This window comes from Takifugu flavidus, chromosome 21, assembly GCF_003711565.1.
Source record: "Takifugu flavidus isolate HTHZ2018 chromosome 21, ASM371156v2, whole genome shotgun sequence".
Taxonomy (NCBI): domain Eukaryota; kingdom Metazoa; phylum Chordata; class Actinopteri; order Tetraodontiformes; family Tetraodontidae; genus Takifugu; species Takifugu flavidus.
This window is the reverse complement of record NC_079540.1, coordinates 2599593-2622000: the sequence shown is the minus strand read 5'-3', so window position 1 is coordinate 2622000 and position 22408 is coordinate 2599593. Positions and strand designations below refer to the sequence as shown.

Below are 22408 nucleotides of genomic sequence, written 5' to 3'. Positions count from 1 at the left end.
GAGATGCGTAGAATCGAGATTTATGTCCAATTGCACGGAGGCCCGGAGTCAGAAATGAAGATCTGAGAGAAGAAACATGGCCTGAGACATGAGCGGGATGGGATAAATGACAGCTGGATCCGTTTGATTGACTTCAAACCGCAGTATGTGTGGAAGCTGAACCCATCACTGACTGTAGCAGCTGTAGCACCGATAGCTTCCTGATAGCATCGACTCCGTGTCCGGTTGGTTGATTTACGACGTCTTTCGCAGCTACAGGACATGAAGGGTATTTGTGAAGAAAAATGTCTTCCTTAAAGTAGAGGTTCGTTATAAACCTGTCTATTCCGGGCTACCGTAGAAACATGGCTGAGCAACATTCCCGCACCCGTTTCAACATTCATGTAAATATCTCAGTCCCGTGTGAACCAAAACACGGCCATTAGCAGGGTGAGGTCATTATGACCTTTGACCCTTCACTAATGTATTGTTCTTGCAACCGATCCCCGCCCGCATGTGAACCTTTGATGTCAGTGAGTCATGAGATTCCAGGGTTATTTGCTATTATTGCATCTGTGGTGTGCTCTGCATTTATTTTTGTTCTTGCGTTAAACTGAAAGTGGTAGCGATGACCGGCCCAATGCGCCAAATTCTACTTTCAGCCTACGTTTCTCACAAGACCTTTAGGGAAGTTTATTGTGCTGAATGTGCACAAACATGGCAACTCCCTTGTGTAAGAACAAATGTTTTCAATCACTGGTGAACAGCACATCGGAATTCTCATGTAGGGGCAATTAGCGGTCATGCGATGCGACCGTACGGCAAGAAAAAGTCCCGCGGCCGCATCGAAGCGTAGAAGAAACATTCAACTTGTCGGGGATCCAGGCTTTGATTTTTCCTAAAATCCCACTCGGCCTAAGGAGATCAAAGCGAGGGTGATGGACAGATTGGGATCACTCGCGAAGGAAGGCAGAGGGTTTTCAGCCAGACCACAATCTGGAGTCCATCCGCATGAAACAATCCGCTGCTCCTGGTTTGATTGATTATCCTTGGGGGTCGGCCAGGGTTGTGAAAATAAAGAATGCGCTCGCTGCAGTTGGTTGTGGCGCGCCGATGACTAATATCTGGAGGAGGCCCAAAGATTCGAGTTCCCGATGGACGTGATATCTGAGATGATGTCAGAATGTGGAGCTTTGTTTTGGTCTGACGGCAGAAATCTTTGAATGGACGACATGCAGAGGATATCCCTCCGTGTTTACCGGGCACGTTTTGTCCGAGCGTTTTGTCTCCCCTCTTGTCATTCCCGACTAAACAATTGCTCATACTGTGAGAGACGTCCATCAACTCCACTGGGGATCATCTCTTCGTGCACACCAAATGTCACCAGTGTTGTGGTCAGTTTGAAGGGGGTCAGTCCAACAGATGTTACTATCTCAAGCACCCATCACCCCTTCTGCTCATCCTTTACCTGCCATCAGCAGTAGAGATTCCCCACCCTGGCCCTGCTCAGGGTTTCTACCTGTTAAAAGGCAGTTTTTCCTGCCACTGTTGCAGCTTCTGGGGCCAGGCTCTGCATTTCCATGAAGCACTGTTTGTAATCGACGCCTTACAAATAAAGTTGTATTGAATTGAAACAGCAAAAGCATCAACCTCGTTCACCCAAAAACAATTAATCAACCACATGATTAATAAAAACATGCTGCTTTTTCACCTCTGATATTCATTGCACCTAAATACATTTAGTTCCTGTTAGCACTTGGCTAGCAGTCAAGTGAGAATGAGGAAGTTTCCTTGTCTGTTTTTTTCCCACAAATATGTCATCATTGTGGTGATTTTTTTTATTAAAACAACGACGTCATTCATGTTAATAATATTTACTCTGTGACAAGCTAACACCTGCGAGGCAAATTAAATATACAGCTCCAATGTCGGGCTGTAAAGATAACAGCAATTTTGACTTCCCTACCATCCATTAGCAATGGGCAAATTTACTAGCAACTGGTAACCAGATTTGCAGGTTAAGTAAATCAATCAGTCTGAGTTTTACTTCTGTGAAGTCTGAGGTCTACTGGTAACATGACGAGTAAACATATCCAAGTGTTGGAGCTCAGAGGAAGTATAATTAGCTGTTGGCGTTCAGCCAGATCGGACTCAACTATTATCCGTGCAGATCAATTCCCAGGCCCTCTTTGCTGCTCCTGGCTGTGGGTGACTCAGCTAATAAGAACAAGACTATGCCTTGCATACTGGGTTCCCCTATGGCTCACTGGTGTGCGGTTCTACAAAAACACTGGTTAAATACCACGCACATGTGCACAAAAGTGGATTAGCATACAGGCTACACACCAGCTCTGCTGCAACACACACAGTCACTTTTTCCACGCGTCCACTGTAGCATTACCATCCACCTTCCTTAGCTCTGCCTTCCCTACTCCCGCAGCTACCCTTCCCTCCGCCTATGAGATCGACCCTAATGAACAGGAAAGAAAGGAAACCTGCTCCGCCGCATGACAAACAGCCGCTCGCAGGGACGCGCCGATCAGCTGGTGAGTCACCGCCTTCACAGGGCGACCACGGCAGGAAGCCAGAGCGGCGGGGGCCTAAAAATAACAGGGCCATCACTCCGATGGAATCCGCCGCTCGGTTTGGACGGGCCCAGGTGACCTTTGAACTCTTAAAGAAGGGACGGAGGGAAGAAGCGTCCATTTTCAACCGAACCATGGAGGAGGGGGGTGGCAAGTGTTGCACAACAGACACACAAGAGTCCACATTTCTAATAATTACCCCACATCAGCTGGCGGTGACAGTGGGCTCATCGTCTGAGGAATGTTTTAAAGTGACTGCACTGTACTTTACCCTTCAATTTCTCTTATTACATTAAGCAACAGTTCATAGTTCACTGATTATACTTTTGTTTCAGGAATCTTGCATAATTGCAGAGCATCGGCTTGTTGGTGATGAGTGTCGGGTTTCCCAGCTGCCCTGGAATATTTTTATGTGAATTTATAGGCTTTATGGGGTGAGTCACGTCCACGTACAACAAACAAACCCAGTTAGGGGAAATGTTTTGCTGTTCGTGTTGGAGCTGCAGCGTTGCGTTGGCACGGATCAAACTCAGCAGGGGGAAAGTGAATACTGTACTTTCAGGTGTTGGGGGGGGGGGGGGGGGGGGGGGTGTTGGCAATAATCCCCGAACGTTGGGCAACACCAGGAGCAGTTTTGAAAGAGTGTTAATTATTGTCCACAACATGTGCGCGCCTGGCGATGCGATAAGTGAGCCGATTTCTTCATTGCGTTCACGTGATCGGGCTATTCGATTGTAAAATGATCAAGAAGAAAGAAGAAAGAAAGCAGGGAAGGAAGAAATCCCCGTGGAGCGACGTTGTGTTTACGCCACACGTCGACTTTCTGTGTAATTGAAGAGGCAGTTTCATCAGAGACGAGCTGAGCTGGAGTCGGTGCCGTTACTGGATTGCTCAATGGTTGTGTCACAGGAGGTTGGACTGGTCGGGCGGAGTGTTTGCGCTCTGATCTCAACATCACCGGAGCGCACTCACTCACTCGCTGCCTCGCCGACAGTGAGGTGGGCTCCCTCCCTCCCTCTCTCTCCCTGGCTTTCTCTACCTATCCTCCCTTCTCTGTCTCTCGGCAGTCCGGACTTTGACGGATCCCCCACTCTTCGCTCTCAACCTTCCGCTGGATTCCCCTCTCCAGAAGTTGTATTTACCGTAGCCATGACGCGCGGCGTTTTAACTTTATTCTAACCTCTAAAGGACATATCCTCAACAAGTCACGGGTCTTTTAAAAAAAAACTGTTCTGATTAATCAGCCCGTCAGGATGAACTTGCAGTGGACCTGCCCGGTGCCCTGCATCCGCACCAGGAGGGTCGCGCACAAGCGGCTGGACTCTGACGACCAGCCGCCGGCCAAATGCGCCCGGCTGAGCGCCGAAGCCGGGGAAGCGCAGGGGCTCCTTGGCTCTTCTCCGGGATCCCCGGTCAGCCCCGTCGCAAACCCTCTCCCAGCTACCCACGTGGGGCCGTCCAGGATAGGACCGTTCCTGATACTACCTCTGGCGGACAGGGAGAGCGTGCACAGCGCGATGAACACCGACACTGGCGAAGAACTGCTGTGCAAGGTATGCGCAATCGCCCGTCATTGTGCAATTTCTTTGAATGAATGGTGTTTCGAGACAACGGGTTGCTCAACAGCCCGTCTGACATGTCATCATTATTTCGCAGACTTTATCGCAAATGGTCGTTTGCACGCGACGTCTCTCTTTCTTTTCGTTCGTTTTCTTTTTGGAGATCGATTTTTAAAAACCGCGTTTAAAAGAAGGTTATCAAACATCTGTTGTCAAGCCTGCGGAGGACCTGGCTTGCGCTGTGTTCTGGAGACGAGCCGAGTGAAGTCCACCTCTCCTCGACGCGCTGCGCTCATTTGCATACACGTCACCGCAACACGCCGCGCCAAGGTGCGCGAAAGGAAAAAAACCCCGCAAATACACGCAACAAAAGGGTGGCGATTCCGATAAAGATCCGCCGCTGCAACGAGGACGAGGCTGCTGTTCCACATCCTCGTGTTTAGACAGCGTGATGGAGCCCGCGGGCGCTGGGCTTTGTTGATTAATAGAGTTAATCGATTTACGCTTTGGTGATTCATTTGTTACGCTCATGCAGGAAGCAGCTCGAATCAGAGCACGTCCTCCTTTTAACTCGCTGCCAAATTTGCATGGCTGTTCCCTTGGATGATCATTAAGAGCACACTGGCCCACTGCAGCCTCCCCCCTCCCTCTCTAATTTCCATCCACACATTCTTTCTCTGTCCCCCATCCTTCCTCTCAGGTCTTTGACATGGGGGCATACCAGGAGAAGATCAGGCCCTACGGCGTGCTGCCCCCCCACAGGAATGTGGCGAGCATCAGGGACATCATCCTCGGCGAACGCAAGGCCTACGTGTTCCTGGACAAGGACTTCGGGGACATGCACACCTACATCAAGAGCTGCCGCCGGCTGGACGAGGAGCGCGCCTGCGGCCTCTTCCTGCAGGTGGCCCGGGCCGTGGCCCACTGTCACCAGGCCGGCGTCGTCCTGGGCGACCTCAAGCTGCGCAAGTTCGTCTTCGCCGACGAGAGAAGGTGAGCGGCAGCTTCCTGCACCTCAGGCACTTTTCAGTTCTCACCATCCGCCACGGCATTGGGTCACTTTCGGGTGCCATTTCAATGGAATGCGGTGTTGTGAGCCCTGGCAGGCGAGCCGTAGAGCAAATATGGCAGCAGCTGATCCACACAACCAAATACGCAAACACACTCACACACATGGATGTGGGCACGGAGAGAGTAGGAGGTTCTGTACTTGCGGAGGCAGACTGCACTGCTTCCCAGATTTTGGCCCTCTGTCTGCCTCCCTTTCTCACCCTCTCGACGTGTCTCTTTGTGTGTTTGGGAATCAGTGTGTGTGTGTGTGTGTGTGTGTTGTGTGTGTGTGTGTGTGTGCGTGCTGTGGGAGGTAGTTTGGCGGAGCTGCCAGACGAGGCTGCTGAATGAGACACCCGTCCTCCTCCTGCAGTCTGTACTTTAGACGCATTTATGAATTATTATTTATTAATTATTTGCTGCAGAACAGCTGACGCCGTGTTGCGTTCAAATACACTGGGAGCGCATCAACGCGCCGCTCCGAACCGGCTTCCCACACACTCCCACACACACACACATGCCTCACTGTCCGCATTTTTGACCCCAACACTGTCCACGAGGACGCACAGAGTCCCCACTCGCCAAACTATTTGTCGCCTCTTCGCCCTTTGCGTCACCCTCTTCCCCGTGAGCCCCCACCCGTCCATTTCTCCCCTGCCTGTTCAGAAGGGCCCTTGTTTCACGGAGACGTTCAGGCCTGACCTCCGGCCTTGTGCGGGGTCGTGCTGGATGAATGAGAGAGGACAGCCAGTGAGAGGAGCTGAAAGTTGTTGTGTCCTACTGATAGCAGCACGGCGGCGGAGCGATGAGTCAGGGCGTAAATGTGCGGGGGGGGGGGGGGGGGGGTTGCTGTGCTTATCTTATTTTCCTGCGTGTGTTTGTCTGAATGCGTCTTCCTGGTTGCATGTGCGCTGATTGCGCAGCGAGGGATTTGTATCTGTGCATCCGTGTTTTGTTGCCCGGGCGACAACATTGCGACACTCGTTTGACGCCCAGGAGCCACTTGACCCCGAAGTTGCGGGATGTTTTTCTGCACCCCGGATGCTCTGAGAGCAACGCCACCGTGAGAACAAAGCCGCTGATTCGGGGTCGCGTGACATCACGGAGTCTAGCTGTTACTTTCCCGGAGGGGGGGGAGTGATGTTTTTCGCCGTCCATCGGCGCTTTTTTTTAATTTCCTGTTTTGCATTCCTCCGAAATCACAGTCAGGCATCGTGCAGACCGCGGCAACCGAGCCGTGATGCAATGTGCAGGCCAACAATGCAGCGGCGGAGCCAGGGACAGAGGCACAGATCACAACAATCGTGCGCGCACACGCGCATACAGTGAATTGGAAAAGCCAGTTTAGGGACGGTGACTAGTACTGCGAAGCATGCACAGCTCTGCTGCCGAGCTAGCCTCCCCGTGCGTCACTGATGTGGCAACAGCCATTTGAGGGAAATTATGGGATGGCTGGCGCCGCAAGTGTGGGACCCAGGTGCAGATGGCCTCGGCCAGAGAGAGAGAGAGTGGGGGAGATCTGTACTCTTAACAGAAGGATGACTCACTCTCTCCACCTCTCCGCTCTGCTTCCTTTTCTGTCTCCATCTCTCATTCCGACTCACCTCCTCCACCATCTCGCCGTTTAAATATCTGTTGCTATCTATCTCGCTGCTTCTGGCCTCTTTTCGTCTATTTCCCCCGCGCCCCAGCCCTCCCCTCTGAACGCTGACTCCAGCCTCTGAATGGAATCGGGAGCAGAAATCCTAGCCTTTATTGCCCCCCCCACCCCAATCTTTAATCGGAATCAAGTTTACGTTTCTTTGGGGACAATCTTGCGCAAAAGTTCAGGAGACAATTTTAACTGTAAATGAGTCATCTGCAAATATAAACCCTCACACTCTCAGCCGCTCTCATGGCGGGCTAAATGCGTGCGCTATCGCAGCATGTCTAAATATAGTAGTGTGTGTGTGTGTGTGAGAGAGTGGAGGAGCAGGAGGGTGCTGGTGTTGTATATTTATATGTGTGTTTATGCGAGAGAGTGAGTGTATGTGCCGGGAAGGCATTGGAAAATTGGCCAGGCAGCTCTGATTCTCAGATTCTCAGACGAGGTGTGTGTGTGTATGTATGTGTGTGTGTGTTCTTGTACTTCTCTTGTATTGAGTACCGAAATATGCATTCTACTTGCAAAATGAGGACATTTTTGGGAAGTGAGGACAGTGTTTGCTGGTATGGCTGGTTTAGGGTAAGAGGCTGGGGAGTGTATTATGTCTATTAAAGTCCAAGGTTGTGTGTGTGTGTGTGTGTGTGTGTTTGTGTGCCTGTTTTCAGCTAAAAATGATACTAAGTGTTTAGCTCAGAGCTGTGGGAGATCAGGAACTGTTTCCCTTGTGAAATTGGTCGCTAACTTGTGACTAGCTGAGTCTCAAAGACTGGATTTGACCCTCTTTTTTTTTTGTCGCGTGCAGGACACACGTGAGGCTGGAGACCCTCGAGGACTGTCGGATCCTGGAGGACCCGGGCAATGACGCCATGTCAGACACCCACGGCTGCCCGGCGTACGTCAGCCCAGAGATCCTCAGCAGCTCCGCCCCTTACTCCGGCAAGATGGCCGACATGTGGAGCCTGGGCGTCATGCTCTACACCATGCTGGTGGGCCGCTACCCCTTCCATGACCCCGACCCGGCCACCCTGTTTTCCAAAATCCGCCGGGGGCAGTGCTGCTTGCCCGAGGGCTTGTCCCCGAAGGCCAAGTGTCTCCTCCAGAGCCTCCTGAGAAAGGAACCAAGCGAGAGACTCACCATCGCCGAGCTGTTGGCCCATCCGTGGTTCCGGCAGCCGGCGCCGTCGCAGGAAGTGGTGCTCGCCGAACAGGAAGTGAGCTCAGGGGAGCAGACGGTGCCGTCCTTCGACATTGAGGAAGATGACGATCTGTTCTGCTGACGGACTCCGTTTAGCCGAATCTGGCTGAGGGACCAAAACAAAAACTACAGACTTTTTCTACATTGGCACTTTTACATTTGTGTACTGTTGAATGGACAAACACGCTCATGCTTTCTACAAAAACTTACTGTACTGTATTTGTTGCCGTACGTGTTACTTGCCGAGGGCATTGCTCACAGTGACCATTCATTGTCCTTCTTTACGCTATTTGAAATCCTCTGGTGCTAAGAGAAATAACCATGACTCCGATTTCGATCCGATTATGCTAACAAAATAATCTCTAATTTCAAGCTAATTTCAGTCAATTAACCCAGACACTAGGACTCGCTGTCCTCTTGGATTGTGCACGTGGAGCTGAAGGTTGTTCCTCTCGCTCTCTGAAAAGGGCTGCAAGCGTCACTGGCTGACTCACAGACAGACTCGGGATAGAAGCTCGCTAACGTCTCACGCCGGGCGGCGAGAAAGAGGGCTGCCCGAAGACTGGTGCGTCAAACGGAGAGCAAAAAAACTCGTTGGCGCGTTACAGCGTGGCGATCTTTGACCTCACCGCCACACAAGGGGGTGTTTCATCATGAAATGGTGAAGGCACCTGGTTTAGAGGACGGGGTGGCGGGCTTCTGTTGCCGTGTCGTGCCTGCATCACTGTGTTTCACGGACCGAACAGCTCCGACTCCGGCCGTATTTCACGGATTCAAGGATTCAAGGATTCGATTTAAGGACCCCTGACCTCAGCTATAAGACCCGACTGTACCTCACCTCTGTCATGGTACTGAATTTATTTATCTCCTCTGACGACGGCCGCCGCAGTTAGCGACGCGACCTGGCGTGTAAGCTCACCACTTTCAGAAGAACAGGGAAGTCTCCGGTACCTTCGGGAGACGGCGCGGTTGCCTTTCTAGTTCATACATGTAGAGTGAGTCACGTGTTCATGTGACATGTAAAACGACACGGGTGCACAAACTTCATATTGCACTGTGAATTATGTATTTGTGACACGACCCAGAGGCCTTCGGGAGTCCAGACGGGTCATTCACACACACAGACACACACACACACACACACACACACACAGGAAGAGTTCTATATTCGTTGTTGAAAATATGTAAATATGTACATTTGGAATACGTGTGGACGTGTTGAATAAAGATCACGTTTTTTTTCATATTCATACGGCTTGTTTTTGCTCATTCCTGCTGCTGGCCTGTCTCTCTCTCTCACACACACACACACACACACAGGAAGAGTTCTATATTCGTTGTTGAAAATATGTAAATATGTACATTTGGAATACGTGTGGACGTGTTGAATAAAGATCACGTTTTTTTTCATATTCATACGGCTTGTTTTTGCTCATTCCTGCTGCTGGCCTGTCTCTCTCTCTCTCTCTCTCACACACACACACACCTGCGCATTATGCGGATCGACTGCATGCCTGGGAGGCTTCCTTGCAAGAATTCTCCTCAGACGGTTCTTAATCATCGAGACAGAAACAATACATTTTCTCTCGTCCCCCCCGTGCTTTCAATTTCATCCTTGAAAGGGAAAAAAACTCTCTTCCTCTCTCTCTCTCCGTCTCCGAGCGTTTACTCTTCTCCTGACCTTTGCGTAAAGTAACATTTAGCTCCTCAAACACACAAATGTCAACAGTGGGTCAGAGCCTTTTCCTGGAATGCGGGCCGGGCAGCGAGGACCCGGCTGCAAAACAAACCCAGCTCATCCCGGCGTGGATAATCCAAACTCCAACGAGTGCGTTCCGTTTTTCATCCGATCCACTTATGAATCACTGTGTGACCTTTAAGAGTTTGGCTCCTCTCCACCAACTGTGTGTTATGACTACCTCAGGCATGGCTGGCCAGGGCTTGCGTAAGCATGGCGTGTGTGTGTGTGTATGTGTGTGTTCATGTGCATACCTGCCTGCGAGTGTCTGCTGGGGAATCTGCCAAACCGACGATGGTCCGACCACGTAAGGCAGGGGTCAAAACAGGGGGCCCCCAGAAAAACAGAGGTAGTTTAATGGTAAGATAAATATCTGGTGAAGTGTGTGTGTGTGTGTGGGGGGGGGGGGGTAGGTTGGTGTGTCTATACATGAGTAGAACTCCCAAGATTCAGTAAGTGAAAATAAACCATAAAAAGAAACAGGAAGTGGAAACGACAGGAAGTGAGGTTATTTGTTTACGGTCACCAAATACGTCCATATTTAGGTTGGTCGGGAGAACGCCCCCGCCCCCGAACTGAACAATCAAAACAGTGCTAGCCTATTTTGAAGCTGGGTATCTGCTACATAAATGGACAGAGGTGTGAGCATTTGTTATATCTTCCTGGGCGATATCGCTGAGACGATGGCACAAAATGGCAGCAGGTGTATTGCTACATTGTAGTTAAGGTTTCCAGTTTGCTAAAGGTTTTTATTTTTTATTTATTTATTTTTTTTTACAAAAGTTAGCATTTTCTCACTGTAACCAAACCAGTTCAGTGTGACTCAAAACAGCGAAGTTTGCACTTTGCTCTGTAGGATGGATGAAACGAGCTAGCTTCGTAGCATAGCCTGGTTTCGGTAGATGTCGGTCACTAAATCGGTGCAGCTACTTCACGTACGTTATTTTGTTATCTCTCAGGTGGCCTCAACGGCCCAGTGGGCAGGTCCGATTTTGTGTACATAGTTTAAAGTTTTTTGTGCTGTATCATCGCAGCGGCCAGTTCGCCAGGTATCCCAGCATTCCTTGAGTGGTGAATCAGTCCACCGCGGAGGGAGATGGATCACTCAGGGGACACAGTGCAGGTGCAATCAAGCTATTTTTGAACCGAACATTCCCTCTTTTATGGTCTAGTCTTATCTGCTAAGATTTATTATGGCTTAAACAACTGCTCACTTTCCCCCCCAAAAATGACCTTATTGAGATCAAATTGGCAAGTGAGAGGAAACCAGCAGTGAAACAAGAGAGAGAGAGAGAGAGAGAGTGTGTGTGTGTGTGTGTGTGTGTGTGTGTGTGTGTGTTTGCAGCCATATTATTTGTCTGTATGATCTCATCGGGTCATGTGGCCACACGTGTATAAAGCTTACACCTGTGATCCAGGATTATTGACATTTCCCAACCGCACGCACCTTCTCAGACTTCCTTGTGAACGGATGTGCAGTGTGATTACTTTACCCTCGTGATCATGATTTCATTATTCTCATATTTGTTGATATGGTAATGATGTTTGATCATCATGGAGGATATTCCATAAGCAGTGTTGACCAGTTACATATGAAATTGGCCTGTGAAAGTGGCTTCAGGTGTGGTGTTAATCCCTGTTTATCCTTCATGGGTCACACACAAGGAAGTAAAAAATATGAGTAAGTGCCTTCGCTGGCCTTTGCTCTCAGATGTTGTTGTTAGGTGCTTCTTTCAGGAATTACCCGCACTTCCCTTGCGTAATGGACACGGGAAACGCCCTCTCTTTTTCCTTGTATGACGGTAAATCCACCGGAGAATGTTCGGCATTGTGCTGGTGTTAGTTCAGAGGGAAGCGTGATTATTTGTAATCTGGCTGGTATTTTCAACTGTCATCCACAATGACGGAAGCATTCCTGCCATCATTGGGAGGAAGTCGTGACCTCTGCTGCGCCCTAGTGGCCATTCAGAGAACTGCAGCTAAACTTTATTTACGCTGTTTTTTTTAGGATTCTTTTTTTAAATCGGTCTCAGTTGCATGGTTGCGGCTGCGTTAACATGAATGAATATGCTGAATTTTATCAGTTGCATGATTGAAGGACGTCACAATTTAATCTGCCGTGTAATCACATAAAATAGCAGATGAATTTGTGCGCCACTGTCACAGAATTTCTGGTTACGAGGTCACCTGTGTGCTTTCGTGTTAAAGAGCATATCTGCATGATTCAATGCCACCAGCGACAGCTGGTGGTAACATGCCAATACTCCCGTTTCCTGTTCATCTGAGGTCACAGCCATGAGGCAACTGATGTGGATATCTAGAAATAATTCGAGTAGCCCTAGACTTCTTGAAGGCACTTTATAGGTTTTGTCTGTAAAAACTGAAACTTCTGAAAGTACAGAAGTGGATTAAATTAATTATCTAGCAAACACTGCAATCTTCCTCCTACTGACAATAAGTTTAAATGTTAAAATGTGCTAAATATACAGATAAGTGTGTTGAAACAAAGAAGAATCAAGATTGAAGGCTTTGGCAATTTTTCTGATTTTAATATGTTTTTACAAAAACATCCTCTTTAATCAAAGAGACCAAAGCCCATGTCATCGTCGGACTCTTCAGACTCTTCCTTCTTCTCCTCTTTCTTCTCCTCTGCCTTGGCTGTAGAGGGGGAAAAAAAGAAAGGTTTAACAGGTCCCAGGATTGTGATCCAGTTTACCATGGCTCTCATTCATTGACAAGCATACAGGGGGATGTCCAGTTAGGACTATGTGATCCATAATATCCGGTCACCAAACTAACCTGGAGCATCACCAGCAGCAGGAGCTCCGGCAGCAGGAGCTCCAGCCGGGGCGCCGCCACCAGCTCCAACGTTGCAGATCAGGCTGCCGATGTCGATGCTGGACAGAGCCTGCAACACACACGTCATTAAAAATAAATAAGTCACATTCACCCCCATTTCCGATGCTTGAAATAGTGTTAAAGCACAACTGACTTAAGACAACAGACCCAGTGGGGCTCCTAACCCACACCAGCTCCCGTTAAGCATGCTCACCTTAGCAAACAGACTTGGCCAGAAAGGCTCCACGGTGACTCCGGCAGCCTTGATCAGGGCGATCAGCTTGTCCTCCTGCACACACAGCAAAAGATGCACCATCACAATCAAGAACGGACACTCTGGCCCACATTTAGCGCAGTTGGAAGTGAATATCGCAGCAGTTCCTGCAGCAACAAACAATATCTCCTTTACTAAAGCATGCATTCCAATCCCAGTCCCCATGATGAGTCTCAGCCTTGACACCTGGAAGCGTGTCAGTATTTAGGGACACCACGTGTTTCAAACATCTTACAGATGCCAGCGGGTGGCCGCCAAAGGGGCCATTTTAATGTCTGAGCTGTGTAATAGATGTTTCATACAGAGGTTAGAAGTTTAAAAGGCTATTCTGATGCAGAAACGAAGCTAAAGGCGGGCTAGCATAACCCACGCCGCCATTTTTAGTCAAAGGATGTAACTGGACACAATAACTCCACCTTTTCATCAAGATAATATTATAAACCACTTCCCACCAACGACCTATTGTTAGCTTTATTATGGGGGAAATACACCTGAAGCAGAATACTACAGGGTTTGGAGGGAGCTATCGGGGACGACCGGCAACACTTACGGTGACGGTGACTTCATCGTCGTGGAGGATCAGAGCGGAGTAAATACAGGCGAGTTCGGACACGGAGGCCATTTCAGATGATGTATCTCACGTTTATCGCGTTGGATGCCTAAAAATGGGGGTGCTAGTCGCCGGATTCGGGGCCTTAGCTTCGGCAGAAGAACCAAGCACCTTAGGCACGATAACTTGCTAGAGCGGAAAAGGAAAGAGCGACACCGGAAGCTTGAGAATATAGTCCGCGCCGTTGTGCGTCGGGTTTACGTCATGACGTACAAACGGTGACGTCATACGTACCCGTTCATTTAAGAACAAGAATTACTATTATTTTAAGGTTGAATTTCTAAAGACAATGAACCAGACATAGTATTTCCTCTAGATCTACTTCATGAGTTTTCCTACAACCTTTAGAAGTAAAAGAAATACATTTACAACAGCAGCACTGTTTCCAGAGATGCTTCCTTCCTACCGAACAATCATGGTGCATATTAATTCAATCCAAGGCATTTTATTTTAATATGTACATTTTTATTTTATTTCAATCAAAAGCACAAAAATTACAAGAGGCCAAGCATTTTCAAGGCAGACATCCAGCAGATCTCTCTTGGCTGTTTTTAGGGTAAAAGTAGGATTGCTGGGTATTCATAAACATATCTGAACATGAAAAAGACAATTCCCTGCAGTCTATTGCAAATGTTCAAATACTTTTCTCAAGTCTTGTCCATGGATCTCCCCACAGTGTCAGGAAATATCCTAGAAAGGTCAGTTGGACCGCTTCTGCTAAATTAACGAATTATTGTCACATTTGGCACCGATGTGTTTCCACTGTCCGATATGTAACAAAAATACTCAGGCAGGTAAAACTCCAAAACTAATGAGGATGGAAAAAAAGGTCAGAGTGGCTGTTAGTGGCACCGTCAGAGGAGAAAACCAGTTCATTGAAGACAGGACAGATTAAAGGAAAACAGGGTCTCCATGGAAACAGGTTACTCAATTACACATCTTCTGCATTAGCAAAAAAATGAAATATTCTGAAATAATGGCTAATCTCAATCTTCTACCGTGTCTCTATAACATCCATCATACGTGCATAGGTGGCAGGTAGCGTTAAAAGATGTCTCAAGAAAAACGAGTTTAGTTTGTGTTAATTATTATGTCTTTTTCTGCTACTTTAGTGGTTTCGTAAAGACATGTTTAAAGGCGTTTTAGGATTCTGTCCTCAAATTATTTAGATTTATTACAGGTGAATTCTTAAAAGCATTTTCAGTGAGCACAATTTAAATGCCCTTGGCAAAAAATAAACCCCCACCAGATTCCGACTGGATTACTGAAGCCCTTATTCAAACTAAAAGGTAAATTCCAAGGCTGCATTTAATAATCTGAAAAGCAAGATGTGATTTTTGAACTTCGTGGTATGATGGAAAAAGTTAGACATGATTTTACAATATTTAACATGATAGAAGGGGCTAAAAAAACAAAAACATCATCACATTGATGCGGTTGGGTCAATTACAAAACAAAATGACCAAAACCAGAAGTATTCCTCCTGTTGCCTCCTTAGTTCAGTAGGAAAAAAATCTTCAGATCATCTAGTCCTTATGAGGCTTCCTCTTGGGCTTTTCATCGTAAGAGACTCCATATTCATTGACTCTTGTCTTGTCCACGGGATAGAGCCTGCAGACAGCAGGGGTCAGTAAACAGTTGTGTTTATGTGGTGGTGTTCTAGGTGAGTGTGTGTGTGTACCATCTCTGGTAGAGGTAAATGAGGAAGACCACGTCGTCTCTAAAGCAGGCCAGTCTATGTGAAGTCGGCATGGTGATGATGAAGGCGAAAACGTCATCGATAAAGGTGTTAAACGCCTGACAGAAAATAAAGATTAATAATAGAGACTTTAAGTGAAGTGGTACCTGTGTGGAGCTGTGTGGGTGTACCTTATACATGAAGGCCTTCCAGGGCAGGTGGGCCACAGACTTCAGCTGTTGATTTAAGTCATATTCATGCAAACAGAGAACCACATGAATCCTCAACATTATGTTTAAATATTCTCTTCTCTCTTAAACAATCATGTGAAGCAGCTGAAAATAAAAGGCACCTTATAGTTGACGAATAGTTGAGGAAGCATGAAGAGGAAGCCAAAGGCGTACACGCCTAGAAAAGCACGGAGCATTATTGTCTTTTGTCCTTTTAATAAATATGGCGCAGGTACGTGAATGTGCTAAAGTGTGCATCCCCCTCAGGGTTGGAGCTTACCGTTAACCAAACTGTTGATCAGCCAGGAGTACCAGCTAAAACGGAAGCAGAGAAATAGATGATTGATCATTGAGGGACGGGTTAAAGCCTTGGCGTTGTGTTCACACACTCCCGCACCTCTTATACCGCAGGAATATTAGCGCATACACAGCCCCTCCGATGCACAGCGGATATAGGAGGTATGACAGGTACTTCATGGCCTACAGAGAAATTTGCATTAGAAATACAGTAAACACATTAGCCAGCAACAAAAGGACCCTTCGGCCTTCCAACTAATACCAGTCTGACTTAAGATCAGACAGAAAGTCTGGCTCTTAGATGACATAAAGCTCACCAGTGTGTCGTACTCCTCTGTTCTCCGCTCTGACTCGTCAGATTTTCCGTACTGTTCACAGAAAATGTGGAAATCGCAATACAGATGAGTGGAACGCTATGTGAAAAATGCTCCTCACCTCACAGTTAGTACATTTAAAACATATCTGTTTATTCTTTGAGCTTCATGCACGTTTTAAAGCAGCCCACCTGGAATGTTGGTTTGCCTCCTTTCCAGGAGACCTGAATCTTAAAGGCTTTCTTCACTTTCCATACCTTGAAAATAAAAACCCAAAACACAATTCAGCCTTTGATAGAATTAGAGACATTTACCGACAATGGAAGAGATTTTTGGCGTACCTCAATGATGGAGCCGATCCCTGCAGGTATGAGGACCAGCAGGCTGGTCTGCTCGTCAAATAAATACAGAACAATCACAATGGTGCTGAAACACCTCCAGAGCACTACGGAACCCAGAACACAGAGATCAGACGATGTTAATGCCAAGCCTCTAAAGACTCCACCGTGTTCACACTATCTAGAAAAGATCTTTATTTTCCACAAGGAGTGTTGCTTACCTGCTTTGCTGGACATTCCCACCATGCTTTTCTTCTGCTTCCAAAAGCTGATGTCATTCTTGAACGCCAGGAAATCAAAGAGGAGCTGAAAAAAACAAACAAACAACTATAACATATTTATCATTACCTCACCATTAAATAGACATAACTACGAGCACCTCTCTTTATGATTTGGTTTTTTAATCACGCACATGTAACCAACGGAATAAAGCATTGTGCATCTGCTTTATGCTATTTAATTATTCTTAGTGTTAACAGTTACATGGAAGGCAGCCACAAAGAAGGTGAGAGCCAGGAAGTACAGGTTGGTATCCACAAAGATTCCTTTAATCTCATCAGCATCTTTTTCTGTGAAACCTGTAACACACAGAAATACAGTCTGATTACAGGGCAGAGTGTGTGTGTGTGTGTGTGTGTGTGTAGGTATTTTACCAAACTGCTGCAGAGAGTAAACAGCATCTTGCATGTGGATCCAGAATCGGAGCCTCCCGAGAGAGATAGAGTCATAGGAGATGGTCAGGGGGAGCTCTTTGGAGGTACTGTTGATCTCCTACACACACACACACACACACACACACACACACACACACACATTTAGCAGGCATTTTGACTCCTAAATGGAAAATACTACTGGGAAAGTAAGTGGTTTATTAAAATGCTGTAAAGAAGCTGTGTTGAATGAACTTTTTACCACAAGGTCTTTCACCCGGTTGCTGAGCTCATCCACGAATAGCAGAGGTAGATAAACGATCTTCTTACCATTTTGGAATCTGAAAGACGGGAAAACAGTTCATCATCATCATCACGTCTACACCCTGATGGAGTGCACGCGTGCTGGACTGCTGTCTTACACTCGGAGGTATCTGTGGACATCAGCGGGCAGGTAATCTCTGTCAAAAAGGAAGTGGTCGCTGACGATATTGAGCGTTAAGCGTGAGCGCCAGTGAGAAGTCGGGTGATCTGATGCCCCTCCGGATCCAATCCCTTCCCGAGGGGCGGGATTAGCGTCACGCCGTTTCTGCTGCGGGGATTCTTCTGTCTGACTCTACATGATAACGGAAAAATAACAACAGTTCCACTGGATTACTTGCAAACAGCACTAATACACTGTCCTCCTCAAAAAAGGACTACCATTGTTTGATCTTCTCTGGAAATCAGGGAGATCTCTGGGGGTTTAGGAACCATGTATGTGGTAAGATGAGCCACCGAGTGGACCTTTCGCTGATCCTGCCACGGGTTGACGCCAGCTTGATGGACAAATATCATAGCGTATAAAGTCCCATTGTTACGGGTCTTCTTAGGGAGGGAGACATTAACCACTCTGGATAAACAAAGAAGACAAAAATCTGAGATTACAGGTGTAAATAAATAATAACAGGCATCAAATTTGCTTGTTGGCTGAATATTAATTTTAAAAACTGTCTCCATTTCGCAACAATTATATATTATAAAAAGCCAAACCTCTCAAACTTGCTGTTCACATCAAATAGGTCTTCTTTGTGGATCAGGGTGTGTCCTCCCTCAGCGTTGGGCTGCAGAGCAGTGTAAATACTCAACTGGACAGAGAAAACCAGAGATCAGAAACATGTACACGTGCTCACAAAAGCCAAAAGCACCCTGAAAGACTGTGTATGAACCTGTAGTTTAGGGTTCCCCGCCAGAAAGGGCAGGATGCATTTGTCACTTTTGGGGCTGTCGCAAGGTTTAGTGTACACGATGCCATACATCACCCAGCAGGTGTGGAGGACGTACACGACGAACACCCCCACAATCAGGGTGGTGAATGATGTTTTTAGGAACATGGCGCTCGCGTTGGCTCGTCACAGCATCTGCAAATGAGGTAAAAATGATTCCCAAATTGTTGGATGTGTTATATTGTATATGTATCTGTGTAGATTCTCAATCATCCATGTCATAGTTATCCAACGTAGTTTTCTGTCTCAACTGGAGTGTTTTTCGTCTCTTTTTCATTGGAATGACATATAACCAATGGAGGCCATAGAACAGGAATCCACAAACAGCGTGATCCGCTTCATACCACGTCTGTGTGGTGACCCAGAAATATGCGATACTGTATCGCAAGATTAACAAATAAGATTGATATTCGTATACATGAAGTCAAGCCAGTGGTAGGATCATTTTGCAACCTCCTGGTAGGTGATAACAATGTAAGGTACAACAGCCTGGCTACACAATAATTTGGTGTGTATATTTGTAATGAAGTGACAAATCTACACATACCGGTGTTCAGTCTGCCCAGCTGGCAATAACAGGACCCTCAGCTGGAACGCTGGCCGTTCATCCGATCATTCGCAAATTCAAATTCGCGGGGATGTGGGGGGAAATAATAACATCGCCTCTGTAAGAGCGTATTGTGAATTTAGTTTTAGGTCTCCCCTGAGCACTCGTCTGACATCTCTCTTCACTGATAGTTACAGTGACATTTGTAACCTGCAGCCGAAAGCGTGAGGTGGACTTATCTTTCCGCCATTCACTTCCTGGTTAGTGTCGCGAGCGAGATTTGCTGCGTGTTAACGCGAGAATTCGTCAACAGAGGCGCCGGAAGTATAAGCGAAAGTTGCAACTTTTAAACAAAATAAATAAATAAATAAATAAAAATTGTATTTAAATTTGTTTTAGTGGACATCTATGTAGAAGTTAGAATATAGAAGGAACATATTAATTAATATTTTCAGTGTAGTGTGTTTTGGTTGTTTGTTGCGAGAATATATTGAAAACGTAATATGTGCCATAATTATATGATTTTTTTTTTCTTTTTTTCTTTTGCAGAAAGTGTGGATCCTAAAAGTGTAAAACACTGCACCTTTCTTATGTCTGGAGTTAGAGAACAGCTTCAAAAGCTGCCGTGACCCGGATTCGAACCGGGGTTGCTGCGGCCACAACGCAGAGTACTAACCACTATACGATCACGGCTGGCCAACTACCAGTAAGAAGCGAAGCACAATCCTTCATTGTAGTAGAAAACCTTGAAAAACATTTATTTGTGGGGGAAATATGACCTATATAATGCTGACTGGAGTGGTAACCCTGAGGAGATCCTGAGGAGAGGTTCAGGAGGGAGCTGTCTGATGAGACCAAGAAGCTCAAAAACGAGTTCTCAGACAGGGAGGAGGCTTTCGAGAAGGAGCTCTCTGAAAAAGACAAAGCCTTCCAGAAGACACGGAAGTGGTAGAACTTTGGTAATGTTCTTCCAACCAGCATGAAAAGATTCACATTTTAAAATGAATTCTGAACTGTCTTTATTGTTTTAACAACCAGAAACTATTGAGAAGAAACAGAGGAGGATTTGGAGGGTCTGGAGGTGGAAGATCTGGAGATCTTTTTAAATAAAATCATTCTCGATCCATCCACTGCTTCAGGTGTATTTGTTGAATGTGTATTTGTTTCCTTTTATTCACAATTCTGCATTTTCTGCTCCAGATAAAATGCACATTTGCACCCTGAGAGATTTCTGTTGTCATTTTTATATTTTTATTTATGTTTGTTTTCATATTTCTATTATTGATTTGCATATCTTAGAGAAAAATAAAGATTGTGGATTCATATCTGAAATGCTCCCCACCAATGCATCCGGATAATCTGAATTTCAGATCAAGATCATCGTCAGATTCAAGCTATTTAGGTTCCACTCAATCATCTCACGTCATTCCTGCCATGAGGTCAGCAACATGAAGCTCCTGCGTGCACACAATGACTCCCCCCTAAGATCCTGGGCTGCATCCTCAAGGCAAAGCACTAACCGCTACACAAACAGGGGTTTTTCAAAGCTTGGGTGCACGGGTGCAAACGTAACACAATTTTTAAAAATAACTGATTTCACCATGTAAAAAAGTTGCAGTACCTACATTTGAATGCGAGGGTGAAAAGTCACAGCAGCCATGATGAAAGGAGTTCACACCCTGGATGTTGTCCTGAAAGAGGCCATGGTAACTTAAGATTTCAGCATTTTGCTTTTCATTTATTTTAATGCTCTGAAATGTTCTTGTGTGTTGTGACTTGCATTGAATTAAATCCAAGTGTTGTGTTTATGATGAGGAGTGGGTATGTGTCCTAGCAACCAGCATGTGAAGTAAATGCTGCCGTGACCCGGATTTGAACCGGGGTTGCTGCGGCCACAACGCAGAGTACTGACCACTATACGATCACGGCTGGCCAGGTTTAGCCCTGATCTCAAAGTTTTCTGTGTATACAGCAGAACAAGTAGAGTTAAATTAGTTTTAATCAGGACTGTCGACCTAGAAAGGACCGGTTTAGAGCACAGGTCAAGATTATTCTGTGTTGTTTAAAACAATGACACTGCTTTTAGTGACAAGGCTGATACAAAACATGCATGTACATCAGCACGAGGGTCCCCCCTACATGAGCCTGGTCCTGCTCAAGGTTTCTTCCTGTTAAAGGGGAGTTTTTCCTTGTCACTGTTGCTTGTCTGGGGTCAGGCCCTGGGATTCTGGAAAGCGCCTCGAAACAATTTTGATTGTAAAAGACGCTATATAAATAAAAAAGCGATTGGTGAAGGAGGAACGGACCCTTTGCCGTGACCCGGATTCGAACCGGGGTTGCTGCGGCCACAACGCAGAGTACTGACCACTATACGATCACGGCTGGCTAACACGATGCGTTCACTGAACAGATAATGGAAAGACTCCACCGTGTCATATGTGACAAGTTGACGTCTAATTAAATCTTGATAAGTTTATCAGGTATAGGTGATGTAAGAGGATATTAGTATCAGCACTGACCACTATCAAGATGTCATACTGACATTATTTATCTGTTTTAAACTCATTTCCTGTTGTAGGATTAACTAATGACATTCATGTAGCCTTTCTTATGAGAATCAATAAAATAGTTCTGGCCTTGTTGACGCTGTCTTTATATCCACACACTATACCTCTGCTTTTAATGAATCAGTGACATGATTCCTTTTTATTTAAATTAAACCCTGCAAAAGGCGCACAAAAATGCCCCACGAGGAGTGTAGCAGCGAGGAAAGGTGCCCACAAAAAGATGTGCTGATCAGGGAAAGCAAGGAACAAATGACCTGAGGAGAAAATATGACAAAAGGGAAGTTCAGAAGTGGCCTCTTCCATCTTCTCAGCCCGTTCACATGTCTGGTGTAATTTAAAGACTTCAGCCTTTTGCAGGCAGGGATGTTCTCATTCTCTCCCCTCAGGAAACCAGCTTCATACGTAAGCTAAATTGCTGAGTTCTCGGTGAGCCAGAACTCAGGCAGGTTCCTCAGGCAGAATGATCAAAATGTTCTTCTGATCCACTTCGAGACTAAAGGTGGTGTGATGTTTCTGCTCTGAGGGTCTCCTGACTCCATAACAACCAGTCTGGGAATGTTATGCCAAGACATTTACTGTCTTTCAAATCACTTTCCTTTTCTCCTTAAGTCATATATGCTCATTTGTGAAGGGGTGCTTTGCTTCAATGCGTAGGGATAATGTATTTCTTTCATATAGTGGCTAAGCACTCTCCAACATTTCAGAGGAATATTGCGCTTTTAATCAACCACAGACAGCTTTAGGTACTCTTCAAGATTTTAGAAAGCAAGACCTTTTACAGCAGCCCAGCTCAGTCAGACTTTTTTCTCCCCATTACACGGGAAAAAGTGCAAAATGAACTGATGTAGCACTAGGAGAGAAGGCAATATACTGTAGATAATATCAGGAGCAGCAGGAGGAAAGGTGACGCAAAAATGCACCACGAGTTTGTATATTCAGCTCCGTTCATTCCAAAGAAGAAGGCTACGCGGGGCATAAAGATGCAAATCAATGTGAAGTGCTGGTGAAAGGAAGAGCATAGAAGAAGCTTTTATGTGCTCCATGAATGC

The 22408-nt window shown here is 46.3% G+C and overlaps 3 protein-coding genes, 1 long non-coding RNA gene and 3 other non-coding genes across 7 annotated transcripts; 2 read left to right on the top strand and 5 right to left on the bottom strand.

The window, feature by feature from the left end:
* Nucleotides 1–3458: 3458 nt before the first annotated feature.
* Nucleotides 3459–9263, top strand: trib1 (tribbles pseudokinase 1). The gene is made up of 3 exons (XM_057020777.1): nt 3459–4117; nt 4824–5116; nt 7621–9263. The coding sequence occupies exons 1-3, from the start codon at nt 3818–3820 to the stop codon at nt 8093–8095; spliced, it is 1068 nt and encodes a 355-aa protein (XP_056876757.1). The 5' UTR covers nt 3459–3817; the 3' UTR covers nt 8096–9263.
* A 3016-nt stretch (nt 9264–12279) lies between these two features.
* On the bottom strand, nt 12280–13663 carry rplp1 (ribosomal protein, large, P1). Its single transcript, XM_057020575.1, has 4 exons — nt 13414–13663; nt 12804–12878; nt 12551–12659; nt 12280–12409 (listed from the first exon to the last, which is right to left on the bottom strand). Exons 1-4 carry the CDS (start codon nt 13483–13485, stop codon nt 12327–12329), a joined length of 339 nt encoding a protein of 112 aa, XP_056876555.1. The 5' UTR covers nt 13486–13663; the 3' UTR covers nt 12280–12326.
* Nucleotides 13664–13916: 253 nt separating this feature from the next.
* clptm1l (CLPTM1 like) lies at nt 13917–19072 on the bottom strand. The gene is made up of 18 exons (XM_057020574.1): nt 18793–19072; nt 18189–18380; nt 18013–18107; nt 17683–17872; nt 17403–17596; nt 17243–17321; nt 16984–17101; nt 16814–16908; nt 16552–16636; nt 16334–16437; nt 16184–16249; nt 15996–16046; nt 15779–15861; nt 15662–15696; nt 15504–15559; nt 15343–15387; nt 15155–15270; nt 13917–15084 (listed from the first exon to the last, which is right to left on the bottom strand). Exons 2-18 carry the CDS (start codon nt 18351–18353, stop codon nt 15000–15002), a joined length of 1662 nt encoding a protein of 553 aa, XP_056876554.1. The 5' UTR covers nt 18354–18380; nt 18793–19072; the 3' UTR covers nt 13917–14999.
* A 341-nt stretch (nt 19073–19413) lies between these two features.
* On the bottom strand, nt 19414–19485 carry trnah-gug (transfer RNA histidin (anticodon GUG)). Its single transcript has one exon. It is a non-coding gene; the product is annotated as a tRNA-His (tRNA).
* Nucleotides 19486–20003: 518 nt separating this feature from the next.
* Nucleotides 20004–21432, top strand: LOC130518161 (uncharacterized). The gene is made up of 2 exons (XR_008947949.1): nt 20004–20055; nt 20611–21432. It is a non-coding gene; the product is annotated as an uncharacterized LOC130518161 (long non-coding RNA).
* Nucleotides 20650–20721, bottom strand: trnah-gug (transfer RNA histidin (anticodon GUG)). The gene has a single exon. It is a non-coding gene; the product is annotated as a tRNA-His (tRNA).
* trnah-gug (transfer RNA histidin (anticodon GUG)) lies at nt 21103–21174 on the bottom strand. The gene has a single exon. It is a non-coding gene; the product is annotated as a tRNA-His (tRNA).
* Nucleotides 21433–22408: the final 976 nt, after the last annotated feature.